This window comes from Euprymna scolopes, chromosome 31, assembly GCF_053919585.1.
Source record: "Euprymna scolopes isolate OS-2025 chromosome 31, ASM5391958v1, whole genome shotgun sequence".
Classification (NCBI taxonomy): Eukaryota; Metazoa; Mollusca; class Cephalopoda; order Sepiida; family Sepiolidae; genus Euprymna; species Euprymna scolopes.
The window spans coordinates 65,543,601-65,562,760 of record NC_136512.1 but is presented as its reverse complement, the minus strand read 5'-3'; the positions used below and the strand labels follow the sequence as shown (position 1 = coordinate 65,562,760).

The following is a 19,160-nucleotide window of genomic DNA, read 5'->3' as shown; positions in this document are numbered from 1 at the left end:
ATGAATTAAAAAGTGTTTCTTTAGAATCACATCACTATGAAAAAAAAAAAAATAAATAAATAAGAATTAAATAGTTTTATCTTCAGAGGTGCATGTTTCAATAGCAAGTAATTCTTAGTGCATTTCAATAATTTTTTTTTTTTTTTTCATAAGACTCCATTTTGTTTGCGCCTGTATAAAAAGTCACACAAACCATCTTAAACCTTAAATAAACAAAAAGGTTTTGTGCCATCTTTATCTCCTACATAAGCAAACAATATGTGTGTTGCTCTAGTATCTTGTAAGTCAAATCTAAAAAAAATAAAATTAAAAAAAAAATTAACTTATTAATTTTAGAAATCAACATTTTTTTTTTTTTTTTAAATATGATAAAAATTTACCAAAATTAAATATAAAATAATATAAAAAAAAAAACCCTATAAAATAACTTTCTTTTTTTTATTGGAATGCAAAGATAATCTAAGAGTTTGTCTATCAGAATATCCTCTCCAAAAATTGAACCATTTAATAATGTTTGTATCAGTTTAATTATTCGGATAATATTTGCATCTTGATTGTTATATAAAAAAAAAAAAGAAAAAAAATTCATAAAATAAAAATAAAAAATATAAATTAATAAAAATAAAATTTATAATTCTATCATAATAATATAACACATCTACACAAGAATAGGTTAATGGTTCTCAAAATCCAGACTGGAATCATCCGTATAGACCCATGGACTAATGGTTATGAGCATTGATTAACAATCAGTTCGAAGTGATGGAGCTTGACAATAACTAATAGGTGTTTTAGTAAATCAAACAACAAAGCACAACAACTGCGGATTCTCTATTTGTGTGATATTTAGGCACGTCATTTGAGCAACCTGGGATTCTTATGTCAAGAACAAGAAGCAACCAGTGGTGACCTCCATGTAAAAAAAAAAAAAATTTTAATTTTGACAGATTGACATGCTATATTTTTTTTATTGATTTTTTTTTTATACTCCGCTAAAAAAAAAAAAAAAAAAAAATTTTCTTTATTATGAGGGGAAATATTTATTAAAAAAAAAAAAAATGGTGATTTTAAACAAGTAAACAAATGTTTTTTCTTTTAACATCAGGGAACTTTTTTTCTTTTTATGTTTGACGCATATTTTAAAAAAAAAAATATTCCTTCTAAGTCAAAGAGGAAAAAAAGATTTTTGTAACCAGCAAACATTTTTTTTTTCTTTTAACTTCAGGTAACATTTTATATGTTCGATTTGTAATTTAAAAAAAAAAAAAAAAAAAAAAAAAAAAAATTTATTACTCTAAGTAATAAAAAATAAATAAAATAAAAATAGCGGGAACAATTTGTCATGCTTAAATATCACATGAACAAGGACTCAGCAGCAGTTGTCGTGCTTTGTTGCACATTTATCATGCCTTAATTTGCCATATATAAATAGTAAGACCACAAAGAATAGCATAAATTAACACTTCTATTTGGCCATAACTGGCGAAATAAGAACAATCTACCATTGTTGGTTAAATAAAGATTTTGAAATTACATACAGATTTCAATTTCTACTAGAAGCTTCCCAAGCTCAAAAAAAATACACCTACTAGAGAAAATCGGACATTGCACATGTCAAATGAAACAATCAAGATGAGAATTGTAGTCCAAATAAGTGATCGATCCTCCTGTCAAAAATCCCCCCCCCAAAGTGATACTTTTTTTTTTATAGTAGTGTGATTGTTAAAAAAAGAAGCAACATTAAAACTATTTTTTTTTAAAATTCAAATAATTTTCATTTGAATCCCCTCCCCCACAAATATATAAGAATAAAATGGAATAAAATTTACATAAAAATTTTTCTGTTCAATAATCAAGCATTGATCGTTAAAATTTGGGACCATTTTTCTTTTAATTTTTTTTTTTTGGTGAAGTCCACAGTTTAACTTAAAAAAACAAAACAAAAACGTAGAAAATCTTTGATTGATGTACTCGTTGTACACTGAAAATGTCATATTACCCAAAATCACAAAAAATGATAATTTTTTTTACATTTTCTAATAAAGATCATTATTAAACGATTAACATAAAACCCTTAGCATGACAAGTAGGATCTTGCAAGTTTAAATTATTGTGAACTTATCTGCCCTTGATTTTTCAAGGTGGTGACAAGAAACGGTCCTTTTTTTTTTTTACTTGTTCATAAAATTTGATTTTCTTAGTTAAAAAAAACTACTTGATCAATTTACATGATTTTTGGAATATGACATCTTTGTTTCATGACTGATACATACATCATTAAAATTTTTCTATACTTTTGTTTTATTTAGGTTGGACTGTGGACTTGCACCCCCCTTTTTATTTTTTATTATTGATCAATAAAGGTTTTGGCAGTCAGATATCAATGAAATCGGCATTAAAGCACCTAGCAGAGTTCAATGAGACATTCATTTATCGATCAAACAGATCAATAGCTGTGCAAGATGATCCCCGAATAGTTTATAGGGAGGCACCGAAACTTAGGATGTCATCAGCTCCAAATTATGCATGGGAAAAAAAAAATGTCCAATAAAAGTTGAGCAAGCCGAGATTTTTCATTTCAGCACAATCCTGTCAATGTTTAACTTTCATTTTTTTTTCTCCATTTTTATTTTTAAAATTTTTGTTCAACATAGACAATTTGCATCCGAGAATGGGGAAAAAACAACACTGGAATGTTTCACCCAAAGAGTTGTCAAATCCTGATTCTATTAATGTAAATCTGAAATATCCAAGATCAGATATTATAATATATAAATGTCTGTGAATGTCCCCCCCTCCCTGATAATAGTTCGTTTTTTTTTTAAATGTCATTAAACAGTTTTTTTTTGTAGAATTTGTATCTTTGTTAAAATTGGATTCTTAATTACTGTTGGAATACAGATGCCTTTTCTTTGAACGCTTTCTTCCTTTCTTTTGCTTCTTCTGCCATTTTCTTCTTTTCTTCTTGTTCTTCCTTGATTTCATTTTCAAATTTCATTTCTCGGGTTTGAGCATCAATCTGAAATTACAAAACAGAAAAAAAGATGGATTATTTTTAAGGTGTGAATCACTGAAAAAAAAAGATGAGGAGGTAAAAAAGATGAGGGAGTAAAAAAGATGAGGGGGTAAAAAAGATGAGGGGGTAAAAAAGATGAGGGGGTAAAAAAGATGAGGAATAAAAAAAAAAACGTTTATTTAATTCATAAAGATAAAGCAATAAGAAAAAAAAAATTTATTAAGTAAAAAAAGTTAAAAAAAAAAAAAAAAAAAAAAAAAAATCCAAGTTAAGAAAAATAAATTTTCATCATATCCGATTTAAAACCCTTTTCACATGTTGACAGTGAAAATGAGTTTTTAAGAAATTGATTTCCAAACTAAACTACCGCTGGACAGGGTGTTTAGTTATCTCTAATTTCTATCAAGTCCATTTCTATCACTTCATCTTGTTATTCCTGTCAAAGGAACCTGCTACCAATGTGCCTTAAATGCTGGAATTTTTGACAACTTATACTTAGATTATTAGGACTACATTTCAGCAGATGTTAGCTCCAACCTTCAAGTGTATCTTATCAAACTCTGGAATCTTTCCGTCGGAATTGGGAATCCACACAAAATTTTAAATGGAACCTTTTATTTAATCCATGGGGGTAGCATGCTCCTGGCTGAATAGAAGTCCCAAATAATTTGCAATTTTATTTTGAGTGTCACTTGCACTAAGGATTGAATCTTCAATTTCCAGAAGACTAACTTACAACTGAATTTTAGTAAGCACTTTTATCCATTACATCATGGATCGTGAATATGAATTATCAATTCTCATTTCAAAACTTAGAAATATAACCTACATCCCTACAAAAACTGTTACGACAACTAGTACACTGCAGCAAGTTCGGTTAGGCCTATTAAATTTCCCTACTAAAAAAAAAAAATAGAGAAATAATTGTATCTGTCAGTTCAAATAGTGAAACCTACCCAACCCGGGCTCAATATTAATTGACTTCCACCCAACCCATTTATTGCCAACATGAGTGGGTTCAAAGGTCAATGCTTTCTATTATTGATGCTAGACATTTAATACAGCCCCTCCCCCCTTCTTGTAATTCTTATAGTTTTAAACCAGACATGGTTTGGGATTATCATATCTCCAAAATGGCAGCCTGGATTTCTTCATTGCAAAACGATTTGCAAGTTTTCTTTCTTTTTTTTTTTCTTTGTGTGCTCAATTATAAAAAAAAAAAATAAATAAAAAAAAATAATACAAGCATAATTATTATTTATTGGTGTTACAAGGATCAAGTCAAATGAACATGATACCATCGATTTAAAATCAATATATGAATTTAGAAATCAACAAATCTTGCCAACTAAGGTCTGCGGTAAACGTACACCGTTTTTTGTCTTTTTTCTAATACATAGCTTCCCCCCCCCCTCTCAGGTAATTAATCAGAACATTATTAAAAAAAAAAAAAATAAATAAAAAAAATACTACTACTATTAATAAAGAGATATTCTTTGAATTCGATTGCGTAGGACAAGAAAGGATAGATCAAAACAAACCAAACTCTGCTCTAAAATAATGGCCGGTTACACACACACACTAGCGGTGGGGCACCTGGCTTTGCCCGGTCGTAAAATATGCTTAAATATGATATTTGAATTTGTCCAGATTTCGTATATATTATTTTAGGGTCATGATTTCAAAAGTAAAAAAAAAAAAAAAATTGGGGTGCCATCAGCTAGAATCTAAACCAAAAGCAAAACTGTAGCATTCAAAGCTGGTGACGTTACCACTGTAACAACGTGACATGCATATGAACTGATTAAAAATAAACCAAGATGAATGTACAAAATGTTTTGACCCATATTTTTGACCCTTTAAAAAGTTATTTTAACTGGCTAAAGACCCATAAAAGAACGGTCCGTAAAAAATTCAATCATTTGAGGGCCCTAGCGTTGCTCTGTGACTTTTTACTTTCGAAGGAAATAGAGTTTTAGGGTTTGTATTACTGTACACATAGATTCGAAAAAGTTGTCAAAAAACAAATATAGAACAAATAAATGTTATCAAAGGCAAGATAAGTTACTTTTCTACCTAACTGGATATATTTCACGTGTTTTTATTCAGTGTAACATGTTTATTCAGCTCGAAAAACATGCAATGTTTACCGATGTATTGGAAAATTCAAAATGGCAGCCGACTGTCTCTCGGAGAGGGTACGTTTGGGAAAAGGTATTATAAATAATAAACTAGACAAAATACTGTTAGAAATTCGCTCAATATATGTTACCGTGACATAAGTTGACATGTATTCGGTTGTTTTCTAACAGTATTTTGTCTAGTTTATTATTTATAATACCTTTTCCCAAACGTACCCTCTCCGAGAGACAGTTGGCTGCCATTTTGAATTTTCCAATACATCGGTAAACATTGCATGTTTTTCGAGCTGAATAAACATGTTACACTGAATAAAAACACGTGAATTATATCCAGTTAGGTAGAAAAGTAACTTATCTTGCCTTTGATAACATTTATTTGTTCTATATTTGTTTTTTGACAACTTTTTCGAATCTATGTGTACAGTAATACAAACCCGAGTTTTAAAATATGGAGAGACAGACAGACATAGCCTTTTATGTATTTTATATATAGAATGCGTAGTGCTTGTGACAGCTTCTTTATATCAAAGATCTGATAGGAGCAGCTGATGCCAAGGAGATGAAAACTTAAGTTAGTGAATGATTCAGCACACACTTAAACTAAATTCTCTTTTTAAATGATTTTATGTAGGATGGGCCAGTTTTTAAAATTGTGGCACACTTTTCTCACGAGAGAGAGAGAGAGAGAGGGGGGGCGCATGAGAAATTCTACACAATCGACTACAAGCAAAACAAGAAAATTCACCATTAAATTTAATAATTTCAAAATCTGACACAAAGTTTTTTTTTTGTTTTTTTTCCCTCAAATTAAAAAGCTCAATTCCATTCCATTAATAAAAAGAATACAAGTCATTTGTGAGACTGCATACATATACCTAACAACGTAAAGATGGACCAAACTTTTAACTGGGTTTTACATCTCCATATTGTATGAAGTAGACATGAAGAAACATTGATAGCTCAAAATCTATTTATCTGATCTGGCTTAAATTTTGCTTTGTGCTTATCAAAGAACATCGAATACATACATTTAATTTTGAAAAATTGGAAGTTGAAATTCTGTTAAAATATTTCACAGTCAATGTATTTGAAAATATGAGACTCCATAAGTACAAAGTAGAAAGTTTGTGCAATGAACAGTTACATTACGCTTTCGCAGAGATAAAGCAAAAAAAAAAAGAAAAAAGATTTTTGATTCAATGTCCGTTTTACATGCTAACATGTGTTAAACAGCATTCACGTCCAAAGTAACTTATCTCTGACCAGGTATATTTTTTTTTATTAAGGAAAAAAAAAAAGAAGTTCATCCTTTGCCATGAAACCGATTAGATTTTTTTGTGTGTGTGTGTGTGGGGGGGGTCGGTGGTCATCCAATTTTGTCTAAAAAATGTTGGGCTTATTCTATGCTAGACACTCAAAACACCACATTCACTTAATGATTTTATCTTACTTAGATGATCCCCAATTTGTTTAACAAAGATTTTATTTGATACCCCAAGTCCATTTTTATCACTATCTCCAATGTTTTCCTTGAAAGGAACATGCTACCTCAACTGTTCTACATCTAACCTATGAACTCTCATCTATTCTTTCAACATGACTATACCATTGAAGTCTCCTATTCTGTGCACATTTCCTTATATTGTCCAAATTTAATCTTCCTCTGAAGTCATGGGACCTAAGCCTGTTTTTAAGACTCCCATTACAGATCCATATATGTATTCATATCGTTTCCCTCCATGCAACGAATGTACTCAACCCTAACTGGCCAGGTTTCACTTTCATAAATCACACTGCATACACATGCCTAATAAACTCTTCCTTTGATCGACAGTGGAAACACTACTGGTTAGTAATGGCAAAAGTTCCCTGGACTTACCCCAGCCACTTCTAACTCTTACAATATAGCACCTGCTCTACCCTATGCCTAATGGTATCATCAAGGTAACCATTTCTGAACAACTCTCAGGGTGAATGCTGTAAAAATAAAAAAATTCTTAATTTTATTTTAATTGAATAAATATTCAGATAATAAAGGTTTTATTTCATGTTATTGTATTATGGTTAATTTTATTTTAATTCAATAAATTTTCAAATAATTAATAATGTTTAGAGAATTCTTGAATTGTCTCCTCTTGATGTTCGCTCTTCAAACTGAGTAGATAAAAAATAAGATCATACAATTGTAGATACTAGTGATGGACGATGCCAATATTCCCCCCCCCTTCCGATTCCATAAAATTACCAATTTCGTACTAAATTCCCGATTCCGATAAAATTACCAATTTTGATTATTTATAAATCTCTAAATATTTAACTAGAAAAGAGTTAGTTTTCCCCGATTGCTGTAAAAACACATCTTAAATGTGCATATATTTTCTCAGACATAAAAACACACTTGTGAGGGGTAGGGGTGGATTGATCTAGAGATTTTATTCATACTGGAAGTTTAAATCAGTAAATACTTATTATTTTATTTTTTACTACAAGCAGTGGAAGAAGTTTCTTAAACAAAAATCAAATAAAAAAGACAATTAAAGGAATCTGTTTTGGCATTGGAAAATAGGCACAAATTTTCCTGATTCCGATACCCTCAAAAAGCCATTTTTCCAATTCCTGATTAATTGTCCGAACACTAGTAGATACTAATGCATAAGAATATCACAAAGTTCTAAATATGTTGAAAAATGAAGGGATTTGTGCTCATTCGGTATTTAAAAAAATAAAAAATAAAACAAAAAGACATTGCATGTTTTTTTTTTAGTTTACTCATCATAGATGCATGGCTGTTTATTAAAACCTCCATCTTTGTTTTCCAATCAAAAATTTACAACAACAAGCAAGGGAGATTACTCTAAGAATTTAACACCGAGAACAGAACTTTTTTTTTTTTTTTTTTTTTTAAAATCTTAATACAAAAGGGAAACAAGTGAACAGTATTTACCTTTGCTTCAAAGAAGCTTTTCGCTCCTTTCACGCCTTCCTTATCGACATCAATTTCCCACACGTTTTGATACAATTCGTAAAGTCCACTGTCTGTGTTTAATTCTTCTGCTGCTGCTTTGCGGAAAATCAGAAGAAACTGAAAGAAAAAGAAATAAACATAAGTAATATCAACTTAACTGGGAGACAACAAAACTAATGGAAATGCATTAAAAAAAAAAAAAAAAAGTTTGTTCAAATTTTAGACATATTTAAAATATATTTTTATCATTAAAAAAAAAAAAAAAAAAAAAAAAAAAAAATCCAGACCGATTTCCTGATTATTGTATAAAAGAGTGGGTCTGGCTTATAGTGAATGCTGCTTATTAGAAAAGGGCTTTAATAAAACACCATTGTAGAGAAAGCCTGGTTTCTCCAAATGGGTTTTCTTACTTCCCTCTACCTCCAAAATACAGCTAGCCAAATTCACAAAATAGCCACCTTTTATTATAAAGGGGCTCCTTAAATCTTTGACAGACTATGGATACCCACGAAGGGGTGCCTGCACGCAAAATTTTGTGGCAGGGGATGTGCAATCTTCAACTACACCTCTTCTGAGTCGACATTGTTAAATACCAGCGGCAAGTGAAGTGTAGGTACAGGACGACTGGAAACAAATGCTGAGATAAGCATAGAGCACAGACAGCACCTAGAATTCCTAAATAGTCACACATCTGATATTAACCAGGCTCAACGTTGCTTAACTTTGGTGATCTGACGAGAACCGGTGTGTCAACGCGATTATGCCATATATACCTTTTATTATACTGCATAAAAATTAACATTTCTTTCGCTAATTTTTTTTAATACATTATTATTACAGAATACATGCCAAAATATTACGTTAAGAAAGTTCTTGCGGAATTTTTAATTTTGATTTCAAAGGATGTAGTTTTCAAATAAGTTTTCGTCATATTAAAGACCATTTTTTGCTCTATCTAATCGCTTGAAATTACAATTGTAAAAAAATTATGCCTTTTTAGAACACAAGATAGGAAAAAAAAAAAAGAAAATTCACAATATTCTTATTTCAATTCAAGCTAGGCCGAAAAGTTGCTGAAACAGCTCGTGATATCAATGAAGCATTTGGCTCAGGAACTGAACGCACATCACAATGTGCGTTCAGAAATTTTGTGATGAGTCTTGAAGATGAGCATAGTGATTGGCTATCAGATATTGACAACGATCAATTAAAAACCTTAGTCAAAGCCAATCCACACACATCTGTTCGAGAACTTGCTTTTTAATTAAACGTAATGTATACGATTTCCAACCACTTGAGAGATTGGAAAGATAAAAAAAAACTTGATAAATGCGTGCCTCATGGATAGAATGATAAAAGAAACCCCGTTATGAAGTCTCATCTTCCATTCTTTTATGCAACAAGAACGACCCGTTTCTCGACCGGGTTGTTACTTGCAATGAAAAGTGGGTTCTTTACGATAAGTGGCAACACTTAGTTTAGTGGTTAGACGCAGACGAAACTCCATGACACTTCCTAAAGCCAGAGTTGCACCAAAAGGTCATGTTGACCATTTGGTGGTCTTTTTAATGCAGGTGAAACTATTACAGCGGAGAAGTACTCTAAAAAATGGATGAAATGCATCAGAAACTTTGATAACAACACCCAGCATTAGTCAACAGAAAAGACCCAATTCTCCATGACGATGCCCGACTGCACATTTCTAAACCAACCCTGCAGAAGTTGAACAGATTGAGCTATGATACTGCCTCATCCGCCATACTCTCCAGATCTCTCACCTACCGACTACCACTTTTTCAAACATCTCAACAACTTTCTGCATGAGAAATGCTTCAAAAACCTAAGCAATATCAGAAACGCCTTCATCGCGACCAGAACACAAGATTTTTTACATTACTGGCATAAATACATTATTTGTTTTGTGTTGGCAAAAGTGTACCGATTCTGATGGTGCTTATTTTGATCAAAAAATTTTGTTTGAGCCGAGATATGTTCGCCTGAATTTAAAAGTTCTGAGATTGAGAAAAATCTTCATTTTTGAAGAAAAAAAAAAATCTCATTTTAATAGCTCTAATGTATAAATTAACTGAACAAGTCACTTCTCTCGTCTCCTCTCATTATCTTGAGGTCTTCAAGCATTTAGAAAAAAAAAAAAGCTACTCTTTCCAGTTAATTTACATAGTGTGTCCATGCAGACCATAAACACATATGTAAATTAGATGGCAACATAATAGGTCACTTTAATTCTTTCTATATTATTATTGATAATATAGAAGTAAAAAAAAACTTATGATTTTTATTTATGCAGGATGAATTTCTTAACAGATAAATCACACTTTAAGTGGAAAAAAAAGTTAGTCGTGACCAGTAAGATCACAGGTAGTTTAGTTTTTATATATTAATTAGATTTTTTTTTTTTTTTTTAATTTTTGGATAAAAGAATTTAATGGAGAGAAAGAGAGAGAAATTAATTTTTGGTGACTTTTCAGCAAATGTTTGAAAGTATTTTATTCAACTTCAATAATAAAATATATGAACAGAAAAAGGCTGTTTAGCAATCACCAAAACGACCTTTGCTACCACACATTAGAGTTCAACCACACATTCTATTTCATTTACATTAATAAAACCTAGCCATGTCTTTACTGATCCGGTGAAACCATAATCATTTCCCAATCTAAATACATCTATATAAACCAAACAGTAAATGTGTGTGTGTGTTTATGTGAAAATATTTAACCGATAAACTCTTTAAACTACTGCTAACATAACACTGAAAATTAACAGGAAATAATCATACACCAAGGATGGTTTATAACGGGTAATATACTTTTTTTCCTTTTTTTTTTTTTTTTAGATAAATGAATAATGTGTACAGAAATACGTCAGCACGTTAAAATGCAAAATGTTTATTTCAACTTGCTGACATTTTTATTAGTTTTGGGCAAATTCATTTATAGCTTGAGGTGGTTTAATTTTAAATCTTATCTATCTGTCAATAGCTCAAACGATAGGGAATGCGTTTGGAGCTCTAAATGTTTTGGTTTCAATTCTGGCTGATGGCATCAAAGTCATTTTTTTTAACTTAAAATCATTACTATATATTAAGTGCAATATAATATTCAATAAAGAACTAGCTCTTTTATAATAATTAGGGCTATGACAACAGCATATTGTTTACATTCTTTTGACTCGAGTAAATATCCGACGCAATTAGACAGTTAGTCAACCGAGAACCACAGTCTATATAAAAAACATAAGATATTAACGGATATATGCTCGAAAGTCAAAACAATGAAAAGAATATTCTGATGTCACTGCCCTAATAATAAATATGAAATCTGCATGAATATAATGATATTTAAGTATTTTACGAGCCCCATCCCTTCAATCTTTCCCACGCTATTCAAACAATAAATACGGCAAGTTTCTCCATTGATGTAGAACATATTTTTATATCTATTTTTATTTCAACATTTTATGGTGGTTTCCACACAGATTTTTTAGCTACATCTCCAAGGTTACTGCAAGAATCGACACCAATTTGTGGAGGTTTTACCTTTGTAGTTTCAAAGATATTCATATAAAAATGTTTTTAAAAAAGATTTTCAAGTGTGTTTTAATGAACCAATGTTTTTCAAGGTAATATGTGTGTTTTAATGAACCAATGTTTTTCAAGGTAAGATGTGTGTTTTAATGAACCAATGTTTTTCAAGGTAAGATGTGTGTTTTAATGAACCAATGTTTTTCAAGGTAAGATGTGTGTTTTAATGAACCAATGTTTTTCAAGGTAATATGTGTGTTTTAATGAACCAATGTTTTTCAAGGTAATTTGTGTGTTTTAATGAACCAATGTTTTTCAAGGTAATATGTGTGTTTTAATGAACCAATGTTTTTCAAGGTAATATGTGTGTTTTAATGAACCAATGTTTTTCAAGGTAATATGTGTGTTTTAATGAACCAATGTTTTTCAAGGTAATATGTGTGTTTTAATGAACCAATTTTTTTCAAGGTAATATGTGTGTTTTAATGAACCAATGTTTTTCAAGGTAATATGTGTGTTTTAATGAACCAATGTTTTTCAAGGTAATATGTGTGTTTTAATGAACCAATGTTTTTCAAGGTAATATGTGTGTTTTAATGAACCAATGTTTTTCAAGGTAATATGTGTGTTTTAATGAACCAATGTTTTTCAAGGTAATATGTGTGTTTTAATGAACCAATGTTTTTCAAGGTTATATGTGTGTTTTAATGAACCAATGTTTTTCAAGGTTATATGTGTGTTTTAATGAACCAATGTTTTTCAAGGTAATATGTGTGTTTTAATGAACCAATTTTTTTCAAGGTAATATGTGTGTTTTAATGAACCAATGTTTTTCAAGGTAATATGTGTGTTTTAATGAACCAATGTTTTTCAAGGTAATATGTGTGTTTTAATGAACCAATTTTTTTCAAGGTAATATGTGTGTTTTAATGAACCAATTTTTTTCAAGGTAATATGTGTGTTTTAATGAACCAATGTTTTTCAAGGTAATATGTGTGTTTTAATGAACCAATGTTTTTCAAGGTAATATGTGTGTTTTAATGAACCAATGTTTTTCAAGGTAATATGTGTGTTTTAATGAACCAATGTTTTTCAAGGTAATATGTGTGTTTTAATGAACCAATGTTTTTCAAGGTAATATGTGTGTTTTAATGAACCAATGTTTTTCAAGGTAATATGTGTGTTTTAATGAACCAATTTTTTTCAAGGTAATATGTGTTTTAATGAACCAATGTTTTTCAAGGTAATATGTGTGTTTTAATGAACCAATTTTTTTCAAGGTAATATGTGTGTTTTAATGAACCAATGTTTTTCAAGGTAATATGTGTGTTTTAATGAACCAATTTTTTTCAAGGTAATATGTGTGTTTTAATGAACCAATTTTTTTCAAGGTAATATGTGTGTTTTAATGAACCAATTTTTTCAAGGTAATATGTGTGTTTTAATGAACCAATGTTTTTCAAGGTAATATGTGTGTTTTAATGAACCAATGTTTTTCAAGGTAATATGTGTGTTTTAATGAACCAATGTTTTTCAAGGTAATATGTGTGTTTTAATGAACCAATGTTTTTCAAGGTAATATGTGTGTTTTAATGAACCAATGTTTTTCAAGGTAATATGTGTGTTTTAATGAACCAATTTTTTTCAAGGTAATATGTGTGTTTTAATGAACCAATTTTTTTCAAGGTAATATGTGTGTTTTAATGAACCAATGTTTTTCAAGGTAATATGTGTGTTTTAATGAACCAATTTTTTTCAAGGTAATATGTGTGTTTTAATGAACCAATGTTTTTCAAGGTAATATGTGTGTTTTAATGAACCAATGTTTTTCAAGGTAATATGTGTGTTTTAATGAACCAATGTTTTTCAAGGTAATATGTGTGTTTTAATGAACCAATTTTTTTCAAGGTAATATGTGTGTTTTAATGAACCAATGTTTTTCAAGGTAATATGTGTGTTTTAATGAACCAATGTTTTTCAAGGTAATATGTGTTTTAATGAACCAATGTTTTTCAAGGTAATATGTGTGTTTTAATGAACCAATGTTTTTCAAGGTAAGATGTGTGTTTTAATGAACCAATTTTTTCAAGGTAATATGTGTGTTTTAATGAACCAATTTTTTCAAGGTAATATGTGTGTTTTAATGAACCAATTTTTTTCAAGGTAATATGTGTGTTTTAATGAACCAATTTTTTCAAGGTAATTTGTGTGTTTTAATGAACCAATGTTTTTCAAGGTAATATGTGTGTTTTAATGAACCAATGTTTTTCAAGGTAATATGTGTGTTTTAATGAACCAATGTTTTTCAAGGTAATATGTGTGTTTTAATGAACCAATGTTTTTCAAGGTAATATGTGTGTTTTAATGAACCAATGTTTTTCAAGATAATGTGTGTTTTAATGAACCAATTTTTTTTAAGGTAATATGTGTGTTTTAATGAACCAATTTTTTTCAAGGTAATATGTGTGTTTTAATGAACCAATTTTTTTCAAGGTAATATGTGTGTTTTAATGAACCAATGTTTTTCAAGGTAATATGTGTGTTTTAATGAACCAATTTTTTTTAAGGTAATATGTGTGTTTTAATGAACCAATTTTTTTCAAGGTAATATGTGTGTTTTAATGAACCAATTTTTTTCAAGGTAATATGTGTGTTTTAATGAACCAATGTTTTTCAAGGTAATATGTGTGTTTTAATGAACCAATTTTTTTTAAGGTAATATGTGTGTTTTAATGAACCAATTTTTTTCAAGGTAATATGTGTGTTTTAATGAACCAATTTTTTTCAAGGTAATATGTGTGTTTTAATGAACCAATTTTTTTCAAGGTAATATGTGTGTTTTAATGAACCAATTTTTTCAAGGTAATATGTGTGTTTTAATGAACCAATGTTTTTCAAGGTAATATGTGTGTTTTAATGAACCAATGTTTTTCAAGGTAATATGTGTGTTTTAATGAACCAATGTTTTTCAAGGTAATATGTGTGTTTTAATGAACCAATGTTTTTCAAGGTAATATGTGTGTTTTAATGAACCAATGTTTTTCAAGGTAATATGTGTGTTTTAATGAACCAATTTTTTTCAAGGTAATATGTGTTTTAATGAACCAATGTTTTTCAAGGTAATATGTGTGTTTTAATGAACCAATTTTTTTCAAGGTAATATGTGTGTTTTAATGAACCAATGTTTTTCAAGGTAATATGTGTGTTTTAATGAACCAATTTTTTTCAAGGTAATATGTGTGTTTTAATGAACCAATTTTTTTCAAGGTAATATGTGTGTTTTAATGAACCAATTTTTTCAAGGTAATATGTGTGTTTTAATGAACCAATGTTTTTCAAGGTAATATGTGTGTTTTAATGAACCAATGTTTTTCAAGGTAATATGTGTGTTTTAATGAACCAATGTTTTTCAAGGTAATATGTGTGTTTTAATGAACCAATGTTTTTCAAGGTAATATGTGTGTTTTAATGAACCAATGTTTTTCAAGGTAATATGTGTGTTTTAATGAACCAATTTTTTTCAAGGTAATATGTGTGTTTTAATGAACCAATTTTTTTCAAGGTAATATGTGTGTTTTAATGAACCAATGTTTTTCAAGGTAATATGTGTGTTTTAATGAACCAATTTTTTTCAAGGTAATATGTGTGTTTTAATGAACCAATGTTTTTCAAGGTAATATGTGTGTTTTAATGAACCAATGTTTTTCAAGGTAATATGTGTGTTTTAATGAACCAATGTTTTTCAAGGTAATATGTGTGTTTTAATGAACCAATTTTTTTCAAGGTAATATGTGTGTTTTAATGAACCAATGTTTTTCAAGGTAATATGTGTGTTTTAATGAACCAATGTTTTTCAAGGTAATATGTGTTTTAATGAACCAATGTTTTTCAAGGTAATATGTGTGTTTTAATGAACCAATGTTTTTCAAGGTAAGATGTGTGTTTTAATGAACCAATTTTTTCAAGGTAATATGTGTGTTTTAATGAACCAATTTTTTCAAGGTAATATGTGTGTTTTAATGAACCAATTTTTTTCAAGGTAATATGTGTGTTTTAATGAACCAATTTTTTCAAGGTAATTTGTGTGTTTTAATGAACCAATGTTTTTCAAGGTAATATGTGTGTTTTAATGAACCAATGTTTTTCAAGGTAATATGTGTGTTTTAATGAACCAATGTTTTTCAAGGTAATATGTGTGTTTTAATGAACCAATTTTTTCAAGGTAATATGTGTGTTTTAATGAACCAATTTTTTTCAAGATAATGTGTGTTTTAATGAACCAATTTTTTTTAAGGTAATATGTGTGTTTTAATGAACCAATTTTTTTCAAGGTAATATGTGTGTTTTAATGAACCAATTTTTTTCAAGGTAATATGTGTGTTTTAATGAACCAATGTTTTTCAAGGTAATATGTGTGTTTTAATGAACCAATTTTTTCAAAGTAATTGTTTAAAAATTGTTTCAAGTTAAAAATCTAGATTACGGTGTCTCACCATACCATTGACCTATTTCTCCATATGGACATAGTTTATATCTATATTTATAAAGTCATGCCATTTTTTGCTCTAATATAGTATTAAAATGCAGAGGTCAACTCGACACATTCTATTGATAGTCTTTTGAATGCCTTATGATGTAAGGAGGAAAGACCTGGATGTATTCAAGTTCATTAGAAGATTGTGATTGGCTGGTCAAGCCATACCAACTGGTGAAGTCACTTGGGAGAGACGTCAAAAGGAATGCAAGCCTCACTAGGAACACCCATTTTGGCTATGATACTTATTTTGTATGGCAACTCACCTGATTTATTATTCCAACTGTAGCAAGACTGCTCAGTTACATCAAACAATATACCATATATTTTGGCGTATAAGGCGACCGTCAGATAAGATGAGGTACAAAATTGGAGCAAATTTTAAAAAATTTATCATATATCGGTTGTATAAGATGACTGCTAAATTACGAAACCATGTTTGTTTAGCCTAGGCTAGAGATTGCAACACCCGGTATCTTATGAAATATTGGTTTTTAAAGATGATTTTTTTTAACTTTAAGAGTCGTCTTATATGCCAAAATATATATATCAGTTTTGCAGGATCATATCACTATGTGCTTGGCAACTCAAATGGCTTGTCCATGAACAGCATGCTACTTTGTGCATCAACTCTATAACGTTTGGATATGATAGGCACTAGGGTGTGTGGTAGATTAAGGAAAATCAGCAAGTTTTAATGAACCAATTTTTTCAAAGCAATAAGTGTTTTAATGAAGTGAGTTTACCTAAAAGATAATCTATAATATAAAGAACAGCTGTCTGTATGTATGTTCGTATGTCGGGCTAAAATTAAAAAAACAAATACCCACAAAGTTGGTATTTTCTTGATCAACGTTGCTCTGGATGAATAAGACCAAAAATTTAGAAAAAAATTAATTCTTTGACTCTAAACTGGCACAGATTTCGTTTGGTTGATCGTCTGGCCAGATTATGTACTAACTAAACGGAAGTGACTGATTTTTTTTCAAGGCGTAAATTCTCTAATGCAGAGAAATCTATAAAACGAATTGTCTTTGTGTATGTTCAGGGAGAGGAATGGACTGAGTGAAGGAGAAAGAGGTGAGAAGAATGGAGAAAGAGTAAAAGATAAACAGATAGGACATAGAAATTTATAAGTATTCTGGGCAATGTCGGATAGCCATGCTAGTCTTATATATGTAGAGATTTTGTCAGTCAGTGACAATTTTTGCATTAGTCAGAGATCTTAACTACTATCAGAAAAAGAAAATATTGCAATAATAGTAAATAATAAATCCTCAACAAATGAAGGAGACACCATGACCGGAAATTGGAAGAGAAACCTTGAGATATTCCATCTGTTTTTCTACCAATGGACCCATTTGGACTTTCTTATAGAGCTCAAAACATTACCTTAAAATAAACTTCATAGATTTACGATTTATTTCAGGTTTCAAAATAATTAAAACATAAGTTATGATAAAAAAGAAAATGGGTAAACATTATCAATACGTTAGAATACTAGAATTTGGGCGCACATACACACACACACGCACTAGCAGAGAGATCCAATATTACCCAGGATTGAATGAGGATCAACAAATATTCCACCCTCCTATATTTTTGTCATTGAAATCGGTGAGATCGCCCATTTTTCAATCAAATGATTGTCTATGCTAATTGGGGACCCCCCTCACCACCACAGTATATTGGGAGGAAGCTTCACCACAGTGACAGTCCACAATATATTGTAGTCTACATTGCACTGTAGAGAACCTGTTGATTTGATAAAATTATGTTTGCATAATAGCTTGAATTAAAGTTTGAAATACAACAGTCAAGTATCATGGTTCAATTGTGCTCTAAACAGAAACATTTATTTCTAACGTGCCTCAATCTTATCAAAAGAACCTGCTGTTGATTTTATACACCAGGTTCTTTTGCTTGTGCAGTGATAAAACCTCAAATGTACTTATGCTGTTAGGCTGTAAAAGGTTAACTTTGGTCAAAATTTGACTTCTTTAATTGGATTTTTTTTATATTATTATCGATACTTATTGGAGGCATACTGATACAAAACCTATCCAAGAATACTCCCAGATACATTAAGTACATTTGTGTAAAATTTTTTATAAATCGGCCAGACGTTTTGGAATTCATAGGAAATGAACTCACATACTCACAAATTGCCTTTTATAGATAAGTAGAGTTATAAGTATTATATATCATAATTTAATAGTTTAAATTTTATGATTTGAAATGGTTAAATTTCAAATCTAGAGTTTATTATATACAAAACAAAGCATACATTTTAATAAGTATATTTCCTTAAGCCATGAGTTTGAGGTTTATTCATCTCCTCGGAGGAAAAAAAATTAGGTTCAAACCATTTATAATATTTGCTAATATTTTTTTTCTTCTGAGGAGATGAATAAACATTGAAAACTCATGGGTTAAGAAAATATACTTATCAAACATTTTTTTTTCATATAAAAATTCTAGATTTGAAATTTTATCGTTTCAAATCATAAAATTTAAATGATGATATACGAGATTACATATATATATATATATATATATATATATTATACATACACAAATATCTATCTATATATGCATACACAAACATAAATAAAATTAAAAATAGTTTTTTTTTTCAGCCGTTCTTATTAGACAATCTAAAAAAGTAATTGTCCAAAATTAGTTCAAGTTAGAAATCTGGTTTATGGTGTCAGTACTGCTCATACCAACACCCAAGTTTCTCCAGATAAACGTTTGATAATTTAAAAAAGCTGAAAATCGACTTCCAATAATACTTCCTGCTAAAATACTTTTCATGTTTCATATTCATCAAAACACAAAGAATGCTCTATTTATTAAAATGAAAATATTCAGCCTAGAATCATTGGCTTATTCAATTTTATCATAAATAACGTCTGTACGAACTGGGACACAGGTTTATCTCAAGAGGATAAGTAAGT

At 29.7% G+C, this 19,160-nt stretch overlaps 1 protein-coding gene across 1 annotated transcript in view; it reads right to left on the bottom strand.

Annotated features, from left to right (window-relative positions):
* Positions 1-2,334: 2,334 nt before the first annotated feature.
* Positions 2,335-19,160, bottom strand: part of LOC145255767 (EF-hand domain-containing protein D2-like) — a 135,188-nt gene continuing 118,362 nt past the window's right edge. The window contains exons 3-4 of the mRNA XM_080114429.1: positions 8,102-8,239; positions 2,335-3,019 (exon numbers count right to left, since the gene is read on the bottom strand). Coding sequence (XP_079970555.1) covers positions 2,885-3,019; positions 8,102-8,239 — 273 coding nt within the window. The 3' untranslated portion in view covers positions 2,335-2,884. The remainder of the gene's footprint in view (positions 3,020-8,101; positions 8,240-19,160) is intronic.